The sequence below is a fragment of the Molossus molossus genome, unplaced genomic scaffold, assembly GCF_014108415.1.
Source record: "Molossus molossus isolate mMolMol1 unplaced genomic scaffold, mMolMol1.p scaffold_m16_p_1, whole genome shotgun sequence".
NCBI classification, from domain to species: domain Eukaryota; kingdom Metazoa; phylum Chordata; class Mammalia; order Chiroptera; family Molossidae; genus Molossus; species Molossus molossus.
The window spans coordinates 108978605-109002051 of record NW_023425344.1 but is presented as its reverse complement, the minus strand read 5'-3'; the positions used below and the strand labels follow the sequence as shown (position 1 = coordinate 109002051).

At 37.0% G+C, this 23447-nt stretch overlaps 1 protein-coding gene across 1 annotated transcript in view; it reads left to right on the top strand.

The window, feature by feature from the left end:
• Nucleotides 1-23447, top strand: part of MALRD1 (MAM and LDL receptor class A domain containing 1) — a 594562-nt gene that overhangs the window by 479366 nt on the left and 91749 nt on the right. The window contains 2 exon segments of the mRNA XM_036270540.1: nucleotides 1347-1472; nucleotides 5806-5872. Coding sequence (XP_036126433.1) covers nucleotides 1347-1472; nucleotides 5806-5872 — 193 coding nt within the window.

Below are 23447 nucleotides of genomic sequence, written 5' to 3'. Positions count from 1 at the left end.
CTGACACAATCTGTGCAAGAACCATAATGGGGGTCTCTATTCCTGTGTCTTCTAAACTATCCACTAAGCTTGAGAAGTTTGAACTTAGTTGTCTTTATTGTAGTAGAAGCAACTTCCCAGATCAATCCTTTTAAAATTTTTAGCAGCATGTTTGGATTAAAATGTTTAAATAAGATGTTGTATGTGATACCATTAAGTGTGTCAAAGAAAAGCAGAGCTATTCTTGTTGAACTCAGATGAAGCCCCAGAAAGCCCTGGCTATTCATTGCCATCCTCCACACTATATCTGCAAAACGCTATGACTCCAAGGAACGGGGTTCGAGAAGCAGTGTAGACTAACACAATTTTATTCAGTGCTTTCTGAATGCACTCAGTATTTCGGAGAAGGTAGTGTGGTGGGTTCATGCTTTGACATGCTCCCTCTGTTCCAGTCACACAGCCATGCTAGACAGAAGAGCCCGCTCATGCAAGGGCTCGGAGACATTAAATACCGACATGACATGGAACAAAATGGAGGTAGACCCAGGCCTGCTGGTTTCCAGGGTTTCAAGCAATCAGAAGAATAGAGACACATGCTGACAGCCTGAAATGAAAAGATCTGGTCCAGCCCTAACTCATAAAAGGAGTCTAAAGCATAGCCTACTGCTTTTGGGCTGTGTCATCATTGTAAAGAGACTGGGAAGGAGGTGGAGGGACACAAATATACGGTTTAAGGACGAAGGGAGCATCCAAGGGAAGTCCAGTACTTTGTAGGACTAGCCTGCCATTGAACTGTCTGTGCCCTTGCCAGGCATTAATAAACACATTTTTCTGAAATCATCAAAGTCTTATGAGTAAGACATATGCTTGTTTCCTGAAATCAGGCTAAGAAGAGACTCTGGGACTTGTGAAATGCCTACATCATGCACTAACACAATGCTATAAAGTCACACAGTCATAGTACATTGAGCTGCAGTGACCTACATCATCACCCAGATCTAACGGGCACCTAGCCACTGCTCATGACTTATAATTCAGTTGGAAATTGATGAGCATTCAAGCGAGTTACAGTACCGATCAGTTCAATTACATGCAACATCAGGGACATTAGAGGAGCAACAGAGATCTTTTTTGCCGTAAATTTGCCTCTAGTCTACAGTCAATTCAGACTACATGGTACATCCAATGCACTTTGTACAAACATAATGCAGAATTAAAAATGATTCCATCAACACACTTCTTTTTTAAGAGATTGTCAATTTGTTAAATGTAATTGGACTAGATAATTGAGGGCTAATACAATCAACGTATTATTTCCTTAGAAAACATTCATAACAACAGTGATGACGGTGGTTGTTTTCTTCCAGCCGATGTCAGCTGCTCTGAGGGAGCTCTGCTGTGCCCCTCCTTCAACAGCTGCATCCCAGTTCACAAGCGCTGTGATGGTTTTGCCAACTGCATGGACTTCCAACTTGATGAGTCCAGCTGCTCAGGTACTCCATTTCTATTCAAATCTTCCTTACAATATAGCACATAAATTTAACCTGAAGACAATAATAATATTAAAATCTGAAATGCAAATAATAGCAAGCATGGAATAATTGCTTTGTTAATGTTGGTTTGGGGAAGAATGTTGACATTTAAATATTACAAACATAGACTATAATCAACTCATGCTTATTCTATAGAAGCAATGCTCAGATATAAAATACTTAATTTTAACTTGCTATAATATAATTTAAGATTATTAGTATTTAATAATCTGATATGAATTGTGTGGTTTATATAACACGCAAACACTGCACAATTTCATGTTATCAGTTATTTAAAGTGTGTCGTTTGCTTCCGCTTCTTCACAAGAGCTCACTATTTGCATGATACAATCTTGTTTAAAAGTTAATTTATTAAACTTCAGGCTGACTTTTAGACATTTTTCTTTTTTATGACCCTGGAACATTTGTAAGAGCTGATAATGCATAATTGCAGTTATACTTTTATCAAAACTGCTTTAATATGCTCTAATTTATTGTAGTCCATTGTTAACATCTCTCCTGAGTAACTGACTTTTTTTTTCATGCAGGAGAATAAATAAAATAAGAAATAGTTAGGGGCAATATAAATCTGCCACCACTAAAAGATAATATAAAGTGGTGATAAGAGTTGTATCAATTGTATTTTCTAAATAAATTGCAGATATTTCATATTAAAGCTGAATTCTTTGTATCTTTGTAAGACTATATTCTTTGTATCTTTCAAGAAAGACCGTTATAAGTGACAACAGCATGATCATTATAATCAAATCACAGTGTATGAATCTTTTATTATGCTGCTGAAAATGAATACTCACACAAAACTGAGTTTTATGAATACAAAAGGAAATCAAGAAGTGAACAAATCTGGTCCCATAAAATGGGCAAAGATAAATGCTCTTTGCCATTATTTCTCTGCTAGGCATTCATGTACATCAGATTAGACACCCAAAAGTAAGTCATCTTGTTCTCTTTTCAGAGAGTTAGAAAGATATTAATGAGGTAGTTCCAATCTTTGAAACTATTAAGATACAGTACTTATGTCCAATACCCAAATTTCTTTACATAAAGGTGAGATTTTCTTGAGGATGGTTTTATATGAGAACAAACATATTATTACATGCTATGGTTTATTGTCTGCTTTGACGTGTTCTTTCTTTTAAAATATGTTCAGAAAAACAGAAGTCGTGCCATTCATACTGAATGACAGATGCCCTGTGGGTAATACAGTAGAATATATTTTGGTGGTCCATCTATCTCAATCTCTCACCAATTCACTTACAGTTCATTTAAATATATTGGTCATATTGCCACAGATTTTGGATTAAAGTAAAATAAAGAACTAGCCAAACAGTTTTTAGAAATAAAATCTATATTATATTATGTGTTCTCTCTATTTCATTTGATCTTAGTTTGTCAATCAAATATAATAAAGTCAATGCTTACATTTTTGAATGACCCCTTTAACGCTAACCCACACTAAGGTATGTCAGAGCACATTACACCTTCCTGTTTCTTCCAAGCATCGTATTCCTTTAAGGTCAGCATTTCATAGGCTTTTATGAGCCCAGTCCTTACAGCATGCAAAAATCCTCCCAGTGGTCACACAACAGATGGTGAGCAGCTGATCGCCCTCCACCTGGAGGTTTGCGTCATTAACAGGAACGTCAAGCTCAGGCCATGGATGGGTGTTGCAGGCTAAGTATTTCCCTCTTCCCAGGTTTCACGAGAAAGACATATTATTTTCAAGTGTGGCTGCTTATACAGCAGAAAATCACTGAACAGAATTTTTCTGGCCTAATTTAAGTTGAAAGTCATTTTCCAGTCGTTTGCAGTAGCAAAGGTAAATAAAAGTTATGCAATGGTGATGTTATAATTATGATAATCAGCAATTTGAAGGAAAATTAGGAAAAGGCACAAAAATATAAATTTATAGGATAGACTATAATGATTATAATTTAATAAATAAATAACAGCAACAATAATAATCATACAGCTAAATAACACTTCAGAAGGTTTTCTTAAAAAACAAATGAAAATGAAACATAGACTTCTCTTGCAAGTACTGTGGAGCTATTTCAAGTTTCTTAGCAGCAGTTCATCTCTGCAGTCCCTGTGCTGGGATTTCGGGATGAAGAGAGTGCACCTGGGACCTTAGTTTGCGGCACAGGTGCACTCCGAGAATCCAGACAGGGCCTGGAACGCCCTGCCCTTTGCTGTGCATGTGGATCTGTAATTCACGGCAGTGCGTCAACACCGACGATTCAAAGGGGTTCACGATCCCGTAATATCAAGGATCACAAGGGGTTTTAGCAATTCTGAACTGAATAGCAGATCATATGACACCTTTAAATTGACGGGCTTTGGAGTAAGAGGACCAGACTTTCGCTCAGTATCTGCTGCTTCCTTGCTGTTAACGTGACCATTACCTAGTAACCAGTTTCCTGCTCCGTAAGAAAGGATAAGTATGGGATGTACCACATAATGCTGTGCGGATTAAATGAGGTAACGCGGTAAAGCCCTCAGGACAGAGGATGACACAGAGCAGCTCTGCAGTGAATGGCCGTGGTGCTGGCGATCATGATAAAAGGGGAAAAGGAAAGGAAGATGAGAAGTTGGACAGTGCAACGGTAACGGAAATTCGATTTCATGGCAATTTCAAAGAATGCCTCCAAATAGAGGGATAGATGAGAACAATTATTTTTAAATGTATGCATACCGTTGACTAGTGTAGAGATGTTATAAATGCATTTTATTTACTCTCCTGGCAGCCCTATAAGAAAAGTGATATAATCCCCACTTTAAACATGAAGAAACTTATCCCTAGAGTACCTAGCCCAAAGTCACACAACTTACTGTCACGGAAGGAAAACCAGGACTCACGTGATTCTAAGTCTTTCTAACAATCCACCTGGTAATGGCTGTCACTTCACTTCCTTAGTCTCTGTACACACAGAGAAACAACAGCAACAACAAAGATAGATGCCTAGTTACAAATTATTTACAATTTAAGCTGATAAGCTACTTTTGCTTTTATGTTGATCACGCATCCAGTTTATAGCTATTCCTGCTTTTCCAAAGTGATACACCACAGTGGGATTGAACTTGAATTCTTCCAACAATGATCCTCTATAAAGTCAGTACTGAGTAGTATTGACCTCCAGATACATGGTCATAATAACCAATGCAAGAGGTTACAGGCAGTGAAATATCAATGTGGCTAAAGGGCCCAGGAACCTGTGCGAAGTCTGAAATCAACCCCGTAGATTCCTAGTTCCCATCTGTAGAATTATCTACTTCTCTACTGGAGAGAAAGTTAGTCTCTTCATTACTCACTAGTCATATCCACCCCTTCTCCATTCCTTCTGCCCTCTGCTCTACACTGTTTTGAGTAAATTAAAGATGAAAACACTGTGTAGTGTGCCTTTCCATTTTATGAGTAAAGGACCTGGCTCAAAGGCAGAGACTTATAAGAACTCATTAGAAAGCATCTACAAATCTTCTGTTCTCCAAAATACCAGGATTCACTTCTTGTTCTGGCCAGTACCACTCTTCATTCCCCAAAGCTCCATTATGCAATGCAAGAGAGTATGTATCTAGGTTCCCCTGAATTCATTCTGCTGTAAACCCAGCCTAGGTGCTACTCACTACGACCTAGGTAATTATTAATGATCGTGGGGGGAAAAAAAGTGCATCTGTGTGTATTTTGATACTTTGTAGTATCAGACCCTCTATTGGTGTTTTACTAAAACAAAACTCTTATTTAAGGAAGACCATCATGGTACTTCACAACACAAATAATCATAAAATGGTTAATCTAGAAAGGATTGTATCTATTTATGCTTTTAAGTCTGCCAGCTAATTTCTTGTTTATGAAGGAAATCTTACGTCTGTTCTACTCAGTTGAGCTGCCCCTGGTGGGCGAGGAATAAAACCCTTTACTCTTCAGCACTCTGCTCCCTATTGTACTTAGTTAGTTAGGGAGTAAGGTCGGTGAGATGGGGAATGTACTCCTGGAAAAGCAAATCCCATTTCCTGATCCAGGGAAGAAGAAAGTCTTCTCTTCTGGGCCACCACTCGGGCTTGTGAAGAGAATGAACACATCCCGAGCGTCAGGGGTACTGAGGAAGTTGGAGACCACAGGAAAACAGCCTAGGAGAATTCCTGTACTTTTAGCAACTAGAAAGCAATTTACTCTCGGTGATTAGGTTTAATGCAATAACTAACAGGGATATGACCATCTTCTTCCTAATAATATTTCTAATTAACTGTGGCTTTCTGTGATGCTTCTTTTTAGAGTGTCCAATAGCTTATTGCAGAAATGCTGGGACCTGTGTGGTGGAGAAAAATGGTCCTATGTGTCGGTAAGGAGCGTTGTCTATTTTTTTTTAACATTTATTGCAGTGGTTTACTTGTTTTTCTTGAGGTTCCTCTATTAAAGCATCAGTGAATATGTGGTTATTAAGGTAAAAATGGTGGATAATGGCATTATTTACATGTATCTGTCTGAATAAAAGAAAGGAAGATGTAAGTGCATTTTAGAAAAATATCAATAATTTAACATGATTTTATGTCATTCGGAATTTTATATTGTATGGAGTATATAGTTTTAAAAATATTCATTACTCCTAGTTTTTAAATATTTATATCAGGTTATTGAAAGATTTGTATGTGGATATCATCCTATTTTAGGTTAATTTAGTGTCTGTGTTTTTCTTTCTCCTTTTTATTTCAAATATCATATTTTTTCTAACAACAAAGGATAAAATTAATGCATAAATAAGACCTATTTCTGGTTTATGCAGTAGATGTTTATGAACAGCTAAAGTTAAAGTACAGATAAGGAATACATTTGCATGTTTATTTTTTAAAGCAAAAATAAATAAAAACAGGCCTTGTGATTTCTTTTGGGAATTATTTATATTGTATATCAAAGATTACTTGATTTTTTTCCCTCTTAGCCTTTAGGGAATTGTGCAAAACTTCATAAATTCCAAAGGAAATGGTGCATATTCCATTATATTTGCATCTATAATTTTTTTAATCTAGCAGACCAAAGGACATATTACTTTGCTTATTAGCAAATTGATTGCAGGTTGATACTCAAGTCATAGGAAACATACAGAAGTATCTAGAAAATACTAATTAATACTTGCTTAAATCTCTATATCCCTCTGATCAATACTCATATTTTAGGAAATGCTCTCTGCCCATGGGAAAAAAAACAACAAAAAACTCTATGCATCAAAACAACAACAAAAAGCTTTATGATGACATATATTTAGACACTGTTTTAACATTGTTAAAACTGAATTATTAATGGGTTTCTCAAAGTGTTTTATCTCTCAAAGTCATTATCTAATTTATTTCACATCTCAACAAAATTATGTTCTCCCCTGTTTCAGTTTTCATGGAAATTAATTTGTCATACTCTAACATGATGGAAAGATGAGATGCATACTATTAATTTCTAAAATCCTCTGAGAGAAACTGAAAATGATGCCATCACTGATGTGTATGGAGTGGCAGCCGAGTGCCTACTGTTATTTACATCCCCTGATCACAGGAAGGAAGTTGGAATGCTTGTGCTCTCTAACCCCGAGACAAGAACTCTCCCATTCTAGCGAGTCTCAGCTGAGCAGGCAGAGAGCTTTACACTCTTGGCAACATCCTCACGTACTTAACTAAACTTCAAACACTGAAATCCAAAGGGTGATGTCCGAAACTTATTTCTCTCAAATAAGAAAACTCTAGTATGGGGAGAAGATGCACAGGGAGGATTGAGAGGGGGATGGGCTAAAGAAAAGAAATCAATGCAACAAAATGTAGAAAGGAGTTTACTAACAGGAAAATCGATCAAATATTTTAATATATGAATTTTGATAGTAAATAGTGTTTTTCAAGTACCCCAAATAATTATAATTACCATCAATATGTACAAATGTTTGGAATTAGGGCTATCTACAACATACGTGTGAAAAATAACTTTTGAAAATTGTTTACGTTGTAATACGGTATTTACAATTATGAGCTGCAGTTAATACATATTTATAGAAGTAAATTTTTTAAAAATACCATAATGTAACAGACAAGAAAGAAGTAGAAAGTCCAACATCCAACTCCTACTCTTTAGTAGTATGGTCTATATTTGCTAAGAGATGTGTTTCTCTGCAACAAGCATAGGCACACATACAGGCATACTTTGTTCCTTACAGAAATGTGAATTACACTTCAGGCATCTACTTTGTACCTTGTGGCTTTTTCTCTCTCTCCCTTTTAAAAAAACATTTTTTTTTTTTTATTGAGTTTAGAGAGAGATGAAGGGAGGAGGGGAGAAAGAGAGAGAGAGAGAGAAACATCAATGAGAGAGAACATCGATGGGCTGCCTCCTGCATGCCCCCCACTGGGGATCTGGCCCGTAACCTGGGCACATGCCCGGATCGGGAATCAGACCAGCAACTTCTTGGTGCATGGGTCTCCACTCAACCACTGAGCCACACTGCCCAGGTTGGGGGTTTTCTCCCTTTATGAAATATCATACCATTTTCTACAGTGGTACATATGACTCTATATCCACCATTTACTGGCTGTGTAGTTTTGGGGAAGTCCTTAACCTGCCTGTGTTTCAGCTTTTTCTTCCATAAAATGGAGAAAATCACTCCACCTACCTCATCATGTAGTTGTGAAATTTAAATGGAATAACATATATAAAACACACTACATAGTGCCTAGCACATATAAGGTATTATAGGAATGGTAGCCATCAGTATTATTTTATCATTTTTTTAATGCTGTGTAGTATACATTATTTAATGTATGGGTTTTTCATCATGTATTTAACACCATTTATCCTACTAATGGTTGTTCAGTTCTTAAATATTTGCTTTTGCAAATAATCTTGCGGCATCTACCCTTTGATGTATCCTTGCACAACTCCTTATTTTAAGCATATCATGTCTTACTGAAATGCCAAATAATCATGTAAATTATTTCTAATTGCACACAGTGTCAGATTCATTCCCTAGTAAATTTAGTGTCCAGTTTATCTGTCACATACAGGTATTCATTTTTGGACTTAAAGTTAAATGAAGGCAGCTTTAGAATACAGAGTTTTAAAATTTTTTAAAAATTTAATCCTTACCTGAGAATATGCTTGTTGATTTTTAGAGACAGAGCACGGGAGAGGGAAACATCAATGTGAGAAAGGAACATTGATCGGTCGCCTCAAAACCACGGTATATGCTCAGACCGGGAATCGAACATGCAACTTTTTGGTGTATGGGATGATGCCCCAACCACCTGAGCCACCTGGCCAGGGTTAGAATGCAGAATTTTAGAGTAACTAAAGGTCACTGTGGAAAGTGTTGGCTTTATGTCAGGCCCTTCTCTCTCATTCCTGTGCGGGAATCCATTGTCTTTGTCACCAAGTGAAGTAAGGACAGCAGAGCAAACAAAGCTCACCTCTCATCCAGGTCATTGTGAGCACAAGATTTTGCTGGTTTCCTGAGAAGTCTACCACCAAAGCCTTTGGATTTCCTCCTGGGATCTAAGATACCTTGAGAAAAGACCTTCAGGTTTTACCAGTAATCCCAGAAAGAGAGACTTTGTAAGAAAGTCACGTGGGTCCCTAGGAGTTTCCCATTATCCACATTTCACTAGGTGAACCACATTTTCCTGGTACTTGAGAAACACCAAAGGCTTGGCATGTCCGACGGCTGAAGAAGCAAAGCATAAGCCTGAAGAGGGAAGTTATCCTCAGCTAAGGAGGCTTGATTATTATGTTAGTCCGATATATCAATACGTTTGTTAGAAAAAAATAGACTGAGCTATAAAATATAAATTTCAAGTTAATACACATGGCAGAAAAGAGGTTACAAGAACGAAAAGAAAATCAAGTCAGCAAAGCTAAAAGAAAGAGGAAACAGCATGAAATGAAAAAAAATATATATATATACACAATTGTATGTGTTATTTCCTTATATCCATGAAACACACTGACACTGTAGTCAGGTATTTGACTAAAAGGAAAAACCTAATAAAAGCAGATGTTCGTGCTCAGCCAGTTTATCCAACTGTCATCTAATAAAACAAGAAATAAAAAATACAGAGTGATGACAAAGGGAAAAACAACTGTTGGAATTTTTAAATACCATTTCTAGGAAGCCCTTGTATTAGAAAGGCACTTTAACCTGGAATTAAAAGGCAGGCAATAAAAATGGTAGTTTCTCATGCCCTGGCCAGTTTTGTTCAATGGTTAGCGCATTGGCCCACACACCAAAGGGTCATGGGTTTGATTCCCCATCAAAAATGCATACCTGGGTTACAGGTTCAATTCCCAGCTCTGGTGGGGGTGCGGGCAGGAGGCAACCAATCAATGTGCCTCACATCCATGTTTCTCTTTCTCTCCCTCTCCCTCCCTTCCATTCTCCCTAAAAATCAATGGAAAAAATAGCCTTGGTTGAGGATTAACAACAACAACAAAAGTAATTTCTCATTTCTCACCTTTTCAAAATAGCAGTATATTAGGGTGGATATCTTTTTTCTCTTTACCTGGTTTCTGGGATATCACTGGCCACGTTTTTCATTCTCCTTTTCTGTTTCCTTCTTGTTCTCGTGCTGTTCAAATATCGGAGTGCTCCAGTCTTCATTGTTCGAAATCCTCTTTTCTGCTTACCCGTACCTACTCCATGTTCCCACCTAAACTTGGGTTGATTTATAAACTTTCAATACAATTTATCAGCAGCCCAGACATATCCACTAAACATTACATTCTTAAACTCAGTTGCTAATAAGACCCCAAATTTCATTCAGATTTTATTTCTACATCTAATAGGCACCACACATATGTCATATCCAGAAAGACCTGTTGCCTAGACAGGGAACAAGTTTCTCTTTTTCCAAGCTTTGTACACACTGTTTCTTCTACCTAGAGTTTTCTTTGTCTATCTTGTTTTCCCAGAGAATGTCTTTTAATCTTTTAGATTCCATATGAATGACATTTCCTTTGGGATCCTTTCTCAGACCAGCCAGAGAGAAGGGCTCATTCTTCCGTCCGGGCTCCCCTATGCTTCCGGCATCTTGTTATTTTACAAATAAGAGTTTTATTAAAAAATTTCTTAATTTTTTTTTAAGTTTTATGAAAATCTGCCCCTTCTATCCTACTAAGAAGTGCATTTCCAATAAAATTTTATTCTTCGTGACTTTCAAAATTTGTCTTGCCCTACTTTTACTAGTTTTATTTGTAACTTTTGACAGTTATGGTAATTGAAAATTTTAAAATAAATTATTGTTATGATTTTATTGTAGAAAAATATAACCCAAGGCTTTAAAGGTATAAAATAAGTGAGGATAAAAATATTTTGGAAAGGACAAATCACAATATTAATTTGAGGAATAATAGGAACAATGACTGTTTCTAAAGATAAACTACTTGACATGTTTTTTGTTGGGAGATGTGTATTCAATCACCATGGTATTTATATTTCAATGTCTACATTTAAAAGGTGCAAGAGTTTTATTTGCAGAAGCCTGGAGAGTATATCCTTTGCAATTGCTTAATGTTATGATAAAATTTTTAATTTTTACTTCATATTAAAATAACTACAGGGTTTTTCAAAAATTCTTTTGGAGAATGTGTGGGCAAAAATTTTGAAGACAATCATCCTAGAAAATAAAGGTCATGTTTTCTATACCTTTCATGGCCAATACCTAATATAATAGCTATTTAAGTAATGTGCTGAATGAAAAATGAATGAATGAATACAAATGAAAGTTCTGAAATTTCAAGGAAACATATCAGTACTTTTAATTATGTTCTTAAATGTATTGAGGTATGACTACATTAACTCACCATAACCTAAACTACCCATCACAAGGAACTACTGGGCACTTTCTATGTGGACAGCAAGAAGCATAGTGAGTGAGCATGTGATGTGCTCATTATACTGAAAAGCAATTGCTGTCTAGTTTGTAGGACAGAATAGTTTCCAAAAAGTAAAATAAATAGCCTGGTGGGTGTGGCTCAGTGGTTGAACATTGACCCATGCACCAAGAGGTCACCGGTTTGATTCCTGGTCAGGACACATGCCCAGGTTACGGACGCCATCCCCAGTGGCGGGCATGTAGGAGGTAGCCAGTGGATGTTTTCTTTTATCATTTCTATCTCTCTCTCTCTCCCTTTCTCTCTCTCTAAAATCAATAAAGAAAAAATATTTTTAAAAGAATATATTTTTTCATCCATTAAAGAAATTCAAGGTTGCTACAATGACAAAGAGAGTACTTTCAAACTAGAAATTTTGTAAACTACCTCAAATCCCCTACCCTCGGCTTGAAATGAAGAGATAAACACAATTTCCTTTTATACAAAGCCATTATTAAAATAATACTTATGAATACTCTACTTCCACTCACCAAACAAACAAATAAACATGAAGCAAAAAAGAAAATACTCAAAGGCCCTAACTCCAAATTCAATTAAAAATTGTCGCAAAAAGTATTTAGAAATATTGAAGAAACAAAAACCCTTAAATGACAAATTCAAAATCTAAATACAAATATACAACAAAGCAGTAGAGAATCAAATAAGAAGTGATTCGAAACAGGAAAGATGTGAAACAAAAACTTAAAAAAAGACAAAATTGCAATTCTCCCAAGGGAAAATAGAGTTGAATTAAATGTATTAAGAAATTTTGAACAAAGATGAGAAAATAACCAAGGGAATGAAAATGAGAGAAAGTAAAAAGAGTCAAAGTTGAAACAGAAGATAAAGAACACATATATAACTGGAGTCACTAAAGAGGAAAACAAAATAGAAATAGAACTAATCTTTTAAAGCTATAATCCGAGGGCATCGAAAAATGGCGGCGGAGTGAACGGAGCTACACAGACCGTCTCCCAGAACCAAACTGGAATTACAACTATAACACAGACAAATCGACGGGAAAAACCAACAGAAAAGCAGCTTGCGAGGACCATACAACGAGGGACACTGACTCCATCCCGGTAGGCTTGCGAAGGCGCGAGACGGGGCTGGGAGCGCACGGTCGGCAGCTCGGCAGCGGCCTTAGCTGTAAGCGGCGCCCGCGGGTTACACTCCCAGGCGGCCCCACAGCGCAGCCGGGACAGAGGCTGAAACAGCCACAGCCACTCACCTTGGGCTCCGGCAGAGGGAGGGCAGACTGGACTGGAACTGTGTCGGGACACTCGGGGTTTGGAGGGCTCTCGGAGCTTTGGCTGAGTGCAGCCACTCAGGACGGTGGCCACATTGCTTCTTCCCAGGGCTCTGAGAGAGGCAGCAGCCCCTCCCTCGGAGATCCAACCCCACCCTGTGGGCCATTGAAGTGCTAATTGAGGCTCACTAAGGACCAGCATCTGCCCCACCCTCGTGAAAGCCCCTTGGCTGAGCACCAGAGGGAGTTTTTCAATCAACTGACAACCCAAAACTCATCAATTAACCTAGACTGCTAGCTTCCAGGCAAAAAGCTAGAGGATAACAGTACGTTTCCTGGGCTGGCAACTTTAACCAGGAAAGTAAGACTTGACAGTGGTGTTCAACGCGGGTCCTCCCTCGCTCATCTAAACACAGGAGAGGGAGCCACAAACAGCAGAACACCAACACCCACAGGGAGAACTTGACAGGCTCCAAAGCCCAGAGTGAGAGCTAAAATGGTGAAACACAGAAACAGAAGCCAAATGAAAGAGCAAACCACCTCCACCGAAGATGAGATCAATGTGGAGCAATTAGGCATGTTAACAGAGCTAGAATTCAGAGCCATGATCTTGAGGAAGCTGAACAGCATGAGTAAGGACATAGAGACACTGAAAATAAGCCAAATGGAAATTAAAAACCAACAAGAAGAGATAAAAAATGACATATCCGAAATGAAAAACACATTGGAAGGTTTAAAAAGCAGAGTAGGGGAAGCTGAGGACCGGATCAGCGAATTAGAAGACAGGGTAGAAAAAATCAACCAATCAGAAAAACAAAAGGAAAAAACTATTAAAAAACAGGAAGACAGCTTAAGAGAACTATGGGACAACTGGAAACGTAATAATATTCGCATCATAGGAGTCCCCGAAGAAGAAGAAAAGGAGCAAGGGATAGAGAATATATTCAAAAAAATAGTGAGAGAAAACTTCCCTAATTTGGTGAAGGAAGAAGGCATTCAAGTTCAAGAAGCACAGAGAGTCCCAAGTAAGAAGAACCCAAACAGGCCCACACCAAGACACATAGTAATTAAAATGCCACAAATTAAAGACAAAGAGAGAATCCTAAAAGCAGCAAGAGATAAGCAACAGGTTACCTACAAAGGGAACCCCATAAGGCTCTCAGCTGACTTCTCACAAGAAACACTACAGGCCAGAAGGGAATGGCATGAAGTAATCAAAGTCATGAAAAACAAGAATCTGAATCCAAGACTACTCTACCCAGCAAGGCTATCATTCAAAATAGAAGATCAAATAAAGAGCTTCCCAGACAAAAAAAAGCTAAGGGAATACATTAGCACCAAACCAGCACTGCAAGAAATGTTAAAAAGACTGCTGTAATTAGCAGTAGAAATGGGAACAAAAATAGAACCACACTAAACAAAAATGGCAATAAATAAGTACATATCAATAATCACCTTAAACGTAAATGGACTGAATGCTCCCATAAAGAGACACAGAGTAGCTGATTGGATAAGAAAGCATGACTCATCTATATGTTGTTTACAAGAGACCCATCTCTCAACAAAAGACTCACATCGGTTGAAAGTGAAGGGATGGAAAAAAATTTTCCAAGCAAATGGAAAGCAAAAAAAAGCTGGGGTAGCAATTCTCATATCTGATAAAATAGATTTCAAAATGAAGACCATAACTAGAGACAAAGACGGCCACTACATAATATTGAAAGGATCTATCCAACAGGAAGATATAACCTTGATAAACATATATGCACCCAATATAGGAGCACCAAAATATATTAAAAATCTTCTGGAGGACTTCCAAGGAGAAATCGACAACAATACAATCATAGCTGGGGACTTCAACACCCCGTTGACAGCACTGGATAGATCCTCTAGGCAAAAAATTAGCAAGGAAACAGAGACTCTAAATGAAGCACTAGACCAAATGGATTTAATAGATATCTACAGAGAATTACACCCCAAAACTACAGAATACACATTCTTCTCAAGTGCACATGGGACATTCTCAAAGATAGACCACATGATAGGACACAAACTAAATCTCTAAAGCTATAATCCAAGAAAACATTTTGACAAATGAAAAGATCTGAATTTACATAATAAAAGGGCCAATGGTTACCCAGGAAATTTGATGCAAAACCAGCAACTCCAAGACATAGCCTAGTAAAAATATTAGACTTTAAAATAACAAAAATATGTTCATAGCTCCAAAGGAAAAGGGCCAAATATTAAGGACAATGTATTAGTCTAGCATTAGACTTCTGAATGCAAAGAAATACAAAAACTTATGATTTTCTTGAGAGTTGTAAAAATGTCTTTGACAGAATTTAATATTCGTTCCTGATTATTTTTTAAAGCACTAAGGAAAATAAGAATTGGTAGCTCCTTAATACATCCTTAATATGATAAAATATATATTTCTTATTTCTAAATTCAGCATCTTAATAGTGAATCACAAAAGGCATTTCTATTATGACCACTATTTTCATTGATAATTAATATTGTCATGTGGGAGATAGTAGGCAATACAATTTGCCCCCTGCTTCTGCCAACAACAGCATAAGAATTAGTAAAGAAGTTAAATTATCATGGTAGTATACCTGGAAAACTCTAGAGAATTTATCATAAATTAACTCAAGAATTAAAAGCAATTTGGTAAGTAAGTTTGGAGGACATAAAATTAGTATTCAGAAATATTCTATACACAAACTAAAAGAGAAGAGAAACTAGAAAAGGATATTCTATTCACAATAAAAACAAAAAGATAAATATGTAACAAAATAAAAGCAAACCTATATAATAAAAACCAATCCCAAAAGACTGAAACAAGTAGAAAGATAATTTCTGTCCATCTGGTGTAGCTCAGTGGTTGAGTGTCAACCCATGCACCAAAAGGTCACTGGTTCGATTCCTGGTCAGGGCACATGTCCAGGTTGTGAGCCAGATCCATAGTGGGGGGCATGCTGGAGGCCAATCGATGTTCTCTCTCATTGCTCTATCTCTCTCTCTCTTTCTCCCTTCCTCTTTCTCTAAAATCAATAAAGAAAAAAACTGAAGAAAGAAAGGAAGATAATTCCTTTTCTGGTAGTTGACTCAACGTCATAAGGATTTTAGTTCACCCTAGGTTCATCTAAAATTTTAACAGAATCCCCCACAAATGCCCACAAACATTTTTTGGTGGTAAACAATTTTATCTTAAAGTTCATATGGAAAACTAAATATTGAACTAGTTAGTTAAATACTAAAAAAAACAAACAAACTATGAAGGGGTCTGAGTAGCCTTTACTAGTATAAATAGAATAAAGGCCTTATTAACTGAATAATATAAGGCATCACTTTAGTAGTCAATACAGATGGTTCAGACTAGTGGAATAGAACAGAAAATCTAGAAATATATCCAAGTGCACACAAAAAATTGAGTAAATAATAAAGACAGCACCTCAAATCACTTGGCAAAGTGGACTTTTTAAAAAGAAGTGTTGGGGAAATAGCTATTTGGGGGGGGTGGGGGTTAGAGATAAAATTAGACCCATACCTCACACCATAAACATGTAAAAATAAACTTTAGGTGTATCAGAATTCAAAGTAAAAACATATACATACTAGAGAAATACAGTGAATTTCTCTATAATCTGGATGCATGAAAAATGCTTTTTTTTTTTCAATGACTTAAGTCCAAATGCAATAAAAGACAATGCTAAGAAATTTAACTACATAAAAATGTGATTAAAAGAATCTTTTCCTGGCACAAAACTACCATAAGTAATATCAAAAGACAAATGATAGTCTGAGAGAAATTGCTCATATATCTCAGAACAAAGCCAAATATCCTTAATACTTAAAGTCACCTCTCCAATGAGCAACATATTCTATTTGCAAGAATGTGAAGGAACAGGCAATTTGACGGTGCAAGTGCAAATTGATATAATTCTGATGGAATTTAACAAAACTACGTATTCATTTAATTTTATTTTTAACATCATATTCATTCTGCATGATTTAAAAATATTTTTTTATTGTTTTTAGAGAGAGAGGAAGGGAGAGGGAGAGAGAGATAGAAGCATAAATGAGAGAGAACATCAATTGGCCACCTCCTGCATGCCCTCCACTGGGGATTTGGCCCACAACCTGGGCATTGCCCTGACTGGGAATCGAACCAGCAACCTCTTGGTATATAGGTCAATGCTCAACCACTGAGCCACACCGACTGGGCTTCATTTGATTTTTGACCTAACCATTTCACTTTTAGAATGTTACTGTTGGCACAACTCCAACACTATGACAATACATGTCCACAAAGTTACTCATTGTAGCATTTTTAAAATTTCAAAATATTAGAAACAGCCTAAATGCCCACATGCAGGGCAGCAGTTGAATAAACTATGATATATCCACAATAGAGTACAACTGAAGTGTAGAGCAGTTACAGAGTGTCCCTTGGACCAAATGTAGGACAGGTGTTGCCAGGGCTGCCTAACACAATGAAGAAATGTTATAGTCACTAGAAGTATTTTGTAGCTTTTCATTTATTTGACTCAAATGTTAAAAATCTGAAAAGTTTGTTATTACTAATAATTACATGTCAGGAACCTGTTAAATATCCGACATGCCTTTGGCCTTCACATAAACCTTTAGGTGAAATCAAGTAATTTTCCTGGAGATAAAGAGCAAGGAAGTTGTGGAGTCAGAATCAAACCTGTTTTTTAGCCAAGGTCTATACCAGCGGTGATCAACTATTACAGTATATTGCCTCTTTGGAAATTAGAGTAGGTGGCTCATGACTCTGTCATTGCAATATTCCATGAGCATATTTGAATCTAATATCTGAAGAAATTCTGGAGGTGAGCTTTTGATTTTTTTTTTTTTTTGAAAGAGAGAGAAAGGGTGAGAGAGGTAGAAGCATCTATGTGAGAGAGATACATGAACCAGCTTGGAGATCGAGTCCGCAACCCAGGCATGTGCCCTGACCTGAAGTCCAACAGGGACCTCTCAGTCCATGGGACATGCTCGATCCACTGAGCCACACCAGCTGAGCTAGAGCTAAGCTTTAATTGCACCCAGCTGTTTGCTGCTATTTAACAAGCTGTGCACTTTTATTTCTAAAAGTGTTGTTCCACTTACCCCTTTTACACTTTCTCACCTTGACTAACCTGAAACTTGTATAGAATCTCCTTTCTAGAACTTTCCCTGAACCCTCATGCTTAAAAGTCCTTTCCTCATGCAGTGGACAAGTAGGACAGGGGGATAACCCTAACAGTGGTAAACCTGGTTTAGGTATGAACTCCATCCATACTTTCTAAGTCCATGGTTTTGAATAAATCACCTAACCTTCTTCTAAGGGGCAATAGGAAAACAGATGTTCACTAAGAAAAGCATCCTCTACCATGACGGAGCTAGGAATTGAACAGGACTCTGTGTTGCTGAAATGTATAATTAATTCATACTTGTTTTGTTTACTAAAGAACATTTTTTAAAATGTTATATCTAAGTGGGAAGCATTAGTAATGTGTTTGCCAGTTTCTGTTGTAACATTATGGAAATCATCTCCATAGCAACCAAAAATAGTTCTTTACTAGGTGGAATACAGAACAAATCATCAACATTTAAGATCATGGCCTCTGCTATTTTCTCAAACATAGTACTCACTGCTAAGGACTAAGAAAAATCTTCATAATAACATGAGGTATTCATAAATGAAAATCAGTTAAAAATTTCAAAAAGTGAATTTAAAGAGGAGGGCATTTACATATCTTTTATATAGTAAGCCTGAGAGGCCATGTAGGTATATTTTTCAAATCCAACACATGGAAGAGACAATTTTGTGGGAAAATAGAAATGACTAAAATTGCCCTAAGAAAGAGATTTTAAGGTTGAGCAGATTGAATGACATAGTAGAAATTTTAAAAGTCAAATATATAGTCTGTCCCTTCCAAAAATTTAAATGCGCTATGTATTTTAAGAAACTGAAAGCATTTTCCCTCAAAGCCAAATTAAAAAGAAAGTTCTGCTAGCACAGGGATGATTATATTTGCTGGAGATATTTCAGTCAAAAGGAACAAGAAAAAGAAGTAAGAATAAGAATATAGTGAAGAAGAAGAAGAAGAAGAAACACAGATATTATTGCAGATATTCACAGCCAGGAAATTCAAGCAAATTAACTGTGACACTATTACAGTGATAAAAGGTTCAGCATGGCAGATGGATAGAAGATAAATATTCAAGACTAGATACGTTTCCTTGTTACCAGTAGGCACATTAATTGAAGAAGATATTTGGAGAAGAGTTCTCTTCTGAAACAGTAGCAATTATTATCTTATAAACAAGACTACATTTAACAATAAACTTTAAGACCTACAGAAAGAAAACTAAAAAGCTCCAATGAAGGTAAGAATACTCAAAGACCTGATTAAATAGATAAGAAAATAATAGATGGACTTACTTTCTACTTTAAGAAGCATCAAAATTTAATAGTGTACAAGTGACAATTAACCAAAGAACCGTTTTTAGTGTTTTAGATATTTGTTTGTTTGTTGAAATAGAACAATGGATTTTAATGTTCACCAAGAAAATAAATATAGTATTTAAAGACAAAAACTAAGGATTGATATATGCTCTACTTGGTATTAAAGCTTGCTATAATGTTATGGTAATAAATATTGTGGAGCTGGGAAAGAAATAGTCAAATAGACTATTGGAACAGAATAAAAAGTTTGTAAATGGGTTAACTTAGCTATGTGAAATTAGTATTAAATAGGTAGGATTTCAAGTTGACGGGTTTGATTATGTAATAATTGGTATTAGAAAAATTGTTAGCCATTTATTTAAAATATAAATTATTTTTGACACTATACACAAGTAATTAATTCCAGGTTTATTAAAGGTATAAGTAGAAAAATATATAAATTTTCTGAGAGAAAATATAGAATAAGGGAATGTTTTTAAAAGATTGACGTACAGAAGTCATTTATAAGTTTATTAGCAGCCAGAACAGAAAAAAAAAAAAATTGAAAAAGTTTACCACGTGGATGGTTCTTAAACAGAACAGATACTGCACTATGGTGAAAAACACCATAAACAAAATTTTAAAAAACAAAATAACAGGACACACAAAAAAGGCTATACAGTATATATTACAGATGAGGATTAGTTAATATATATATATATTTTATAAATATGTATATGTATATATTCCCCTTGAAGCAATATAATTTATAAAATAACTAGACCAAGATTCTTTGTGGAACAAGGAATATAGTCTGAAAATAATTCAATGCTTATTAATAAATAAATGCAAAGTAAATCTTTGAAATTCCCATTTTACCTGTCAAAGTGAGAAAAAAAATCTAGTAATAAGCATTATTTGTTTGTTTATTTATTTATTTATTTTAATTCTCACCCAAGGACAGAATGGGAAGAAGGGAGAGAGAGAGAAACATCAACATGAGAGGGACACATCGCCTGGCTGCCTCCCACACTACCAGACTAGGGCCGGGGACAAACCACAACCAAGGTCCGTGTCCTTGACTAGAATCGAACCCGAGGCTCATTGGTCCGCTGGCCAATGCTCTAACCACTGACTAGCCAGGTCATAAACACTATTTATAAAAATACAGAAACACTGGCCCTTTTATGCATAGATTATGGGGATATAATTAGGCTACTGACATATTCACAAGAAAGATAGGGATAAGTGTTGATGTATTTTGTAGTACTACTGTGAAAACAAACTTAGAAGTTCAAAATAGTGTAATGCGATATTACATAACAAATTTTTTAATGGAAAATATAAATCCTGACAGAAAAGTATAATCTTAGGTTAAAAGTACAAATTCTAAAATAATATTCACATGTTGGGGGGGAAAGCGTGTACATGTGTACATGTAAAAGTGAAAAACAAGTCTAGCAGTGTACACATACATCAGCGTGTCAGGAGTTGCTGAGTGACTTCTGTAGTAGGAAACTGGCTTTGAGGGAAAAAGCAATTGCATCTTTTTGTTTCTGCATTTTCATCTTAACAAGCACTGCTTTTGTAACTTAGAAATGCGTTTTTTAAAAAAAAGATATCTTAATAACAGTTACAATATTTAAAAAACAACAACAATAACATCTCTTACAGTAAAAGGCAGAGCCAACTGGCTGCTCTTAACGGTGGCTCAAGATGAATGTGCCTGTCCCTCGGTTTTCTTCCCCTGTTGTCAGAAAGCATCACACACGTTCCGCCCCGCGCACAACCAGACCAGCCAGACAGACCGGGAATGTGATTGAACATGAAGCAAATAGCCTCTCTCACCAAGCCGCCCTCCCCGCCACACTCCCAAAGCTGGACTCTTCTCCCATCTCATGTGCCAGAAGAGTTATGAACGTGAAAAGCACCGTGATCCCTAATTTGCCTTCTCTACCCCTTTCCCAGGACGAAAGCCACGTGATGTGTTTGTACACTTCACTGCTGAACTGTTGTTAGACTTTCCACGCCAGCCCTGGGCTTTCACAGCTGAAAACAGCATTGCTCTGACAATTTGATGTACGTGCCTCTTGAGTGACCCGTTGACTCATCCGGGGAGGGCATTCTCCAAGGAAGGACATGGCCCAGATCCTATTCCCTGGTCACTGCTGACAGGGATTTGTGGTCCAGATATTTTCCAAAGTCTCTGGTCTGACCTGACTGTTAAGTAGACGGTTCTTCCTCCCGGGCCGTATCTAATGCCCAAGGACTTGCTTGAAAAGAGAGAACAAGAGATAGCTGTCCGTATTACAAGGACTGGGCCCATGAAAAAGCCCACTACTTCGCCAATCCTAAAGTAGCGACATAGGAAAATGTTCCCTCTTCATCAACACAGTTTTTACTTTGTCGGTTTCCCGAGCATGTGCACAGCTGAGCTTTAATGGAGTGGCAGCTGCATAGAAATGACACCTTTTCTTTCTGGGTCGTGCGTGGTGTGTGTGGATGTGTCCAGTGCACTCCACCGAACGGGAGAGAGAGACGCCCAGAGGAGGCGCTCATGGACCGGGGACTCCGAGAATGCGGATGAGAGTCATTCCTCAGGCTGAACTTCACCATTTCCCGAACCAGGCTCCCCAGTGGTGCTGGAGCTGCCGGCCATCCCGCTCGCCTTGATCCTACATGGCTTTTCTTCCTGCTCAGCCAGCATGAGTTTAACTATGTCACAGGAGTCTTTTGTGCTGTTGCTAGGTGGCTGATCTAGCAAATGAGGTAGAACTTTTTGAACTTATCCCTCTCACTAGTGGAACATTGATAGATCTAAGCGGTTAAATGCATTTCAATTTTGAAACCCCTGTGGGATTTTTCTGATCCTCGGAATGCCCTAGTTTATGTTTGCCATTGCCTTAATCTGCTTTTCCATCGTAACTCTGAGATATAGCACATCCCTCTGTATTCTTCTTAGAAAGACAGTTTATTTTCTTTATTTTCACCAGGAGGAAGAAGGAGGTAATAGCAATTGTTTATGTCTCCAAGTTAAAATTAAATGACGACTCTCCATGATCTGTAGCTGGATTTTCATACAATCTATAAGTCTACAAGTCCATATTATCCTTTTGTTTACTGTGTATTAAAAGAACAAGAATTGTGAGAATCATATATGAAAACTGTAACACACACCATACAGCAAAAACCAATTTTCCAGAAATTATGATGCACTACCACTTGTCTTTTCATTCTCTATGTGTGGGCAGTGAGTGACCACACAAATCTGTTAAAGCAATAGCCCAGGAGCAGCAGCAAGAAAAGAGCTAAAAGGGAGAGAACATGCATTTTGATATTGCATATAGAAAAAGGCATCCTTTTTTATTTATTGCGTGGGATTCAGAATATAAACATGTAATAATATAGACACAGCAAATCTTTACGTTTTAGTGTCTCTACCATCTAACAATGTACAGAATTCTCATTCTGAAATAAGAATATTTTCTAATAACTATACCTTTTATTTTGTATATAAAACTGAAAACACCCTGTCAGGGTGTCAGAATGAGAATGTGTTTAGTTTGAATAGAAACTTCAATATAGGGAAAATATTTTGCATATATTATTCTTTTCCACTTTGTTGGAATCAAAAATGATACAGAATTTTCTCTGTAGCAAGTATAAATTATAATGCACTGTCTTTTCCTATGGGTTATGGTTTTTATAATGTTGAGGGAATACAAGTTATATACATAAAAAGGTAAATGGTATATAATATAATCTTTTTATAATATATTGTTTACTAGGATAAATCACCCTACTGTACAAATATATATCCATATTGACAAGTATTTTGCCTACATTTCTTTATTTTTATGGCAAAACATCATAATATATAAAAATCAATCATTCATTGGATATTAAGTATATGAACTATTGTGAGGTGCAAGGAAGGAAGACTGGGCATGGAATTAGAGCAGCCGCCTGACTACATTGAATAATTATACATGAGAATCAGTCAGGAGCCCAACGCAAAAGATAATTCACCCCCAGATGGCTAAAATAACAACACTTGCATGAAGACATACTTTAGTGAAGGTGTAGGTGAAGTGAAAGGAACAACATGGGATGTTGAGACTCCGAGTACCAGTAACAATAGAAAACCTGAACTGCAGGGTCAAGGAGTGGTCCGTGGACCATCCGCTGAGAGCGGGTTGTGGGGAGGCCCCCAGGGGAGCAGGAGCTGTTGAAGGGTGCACAGACTGCCCTGGTAGAGAGGGTCGAGCAAACAGACAAACATACCCACATGGTCTCTCCTCTCAGCCTTCA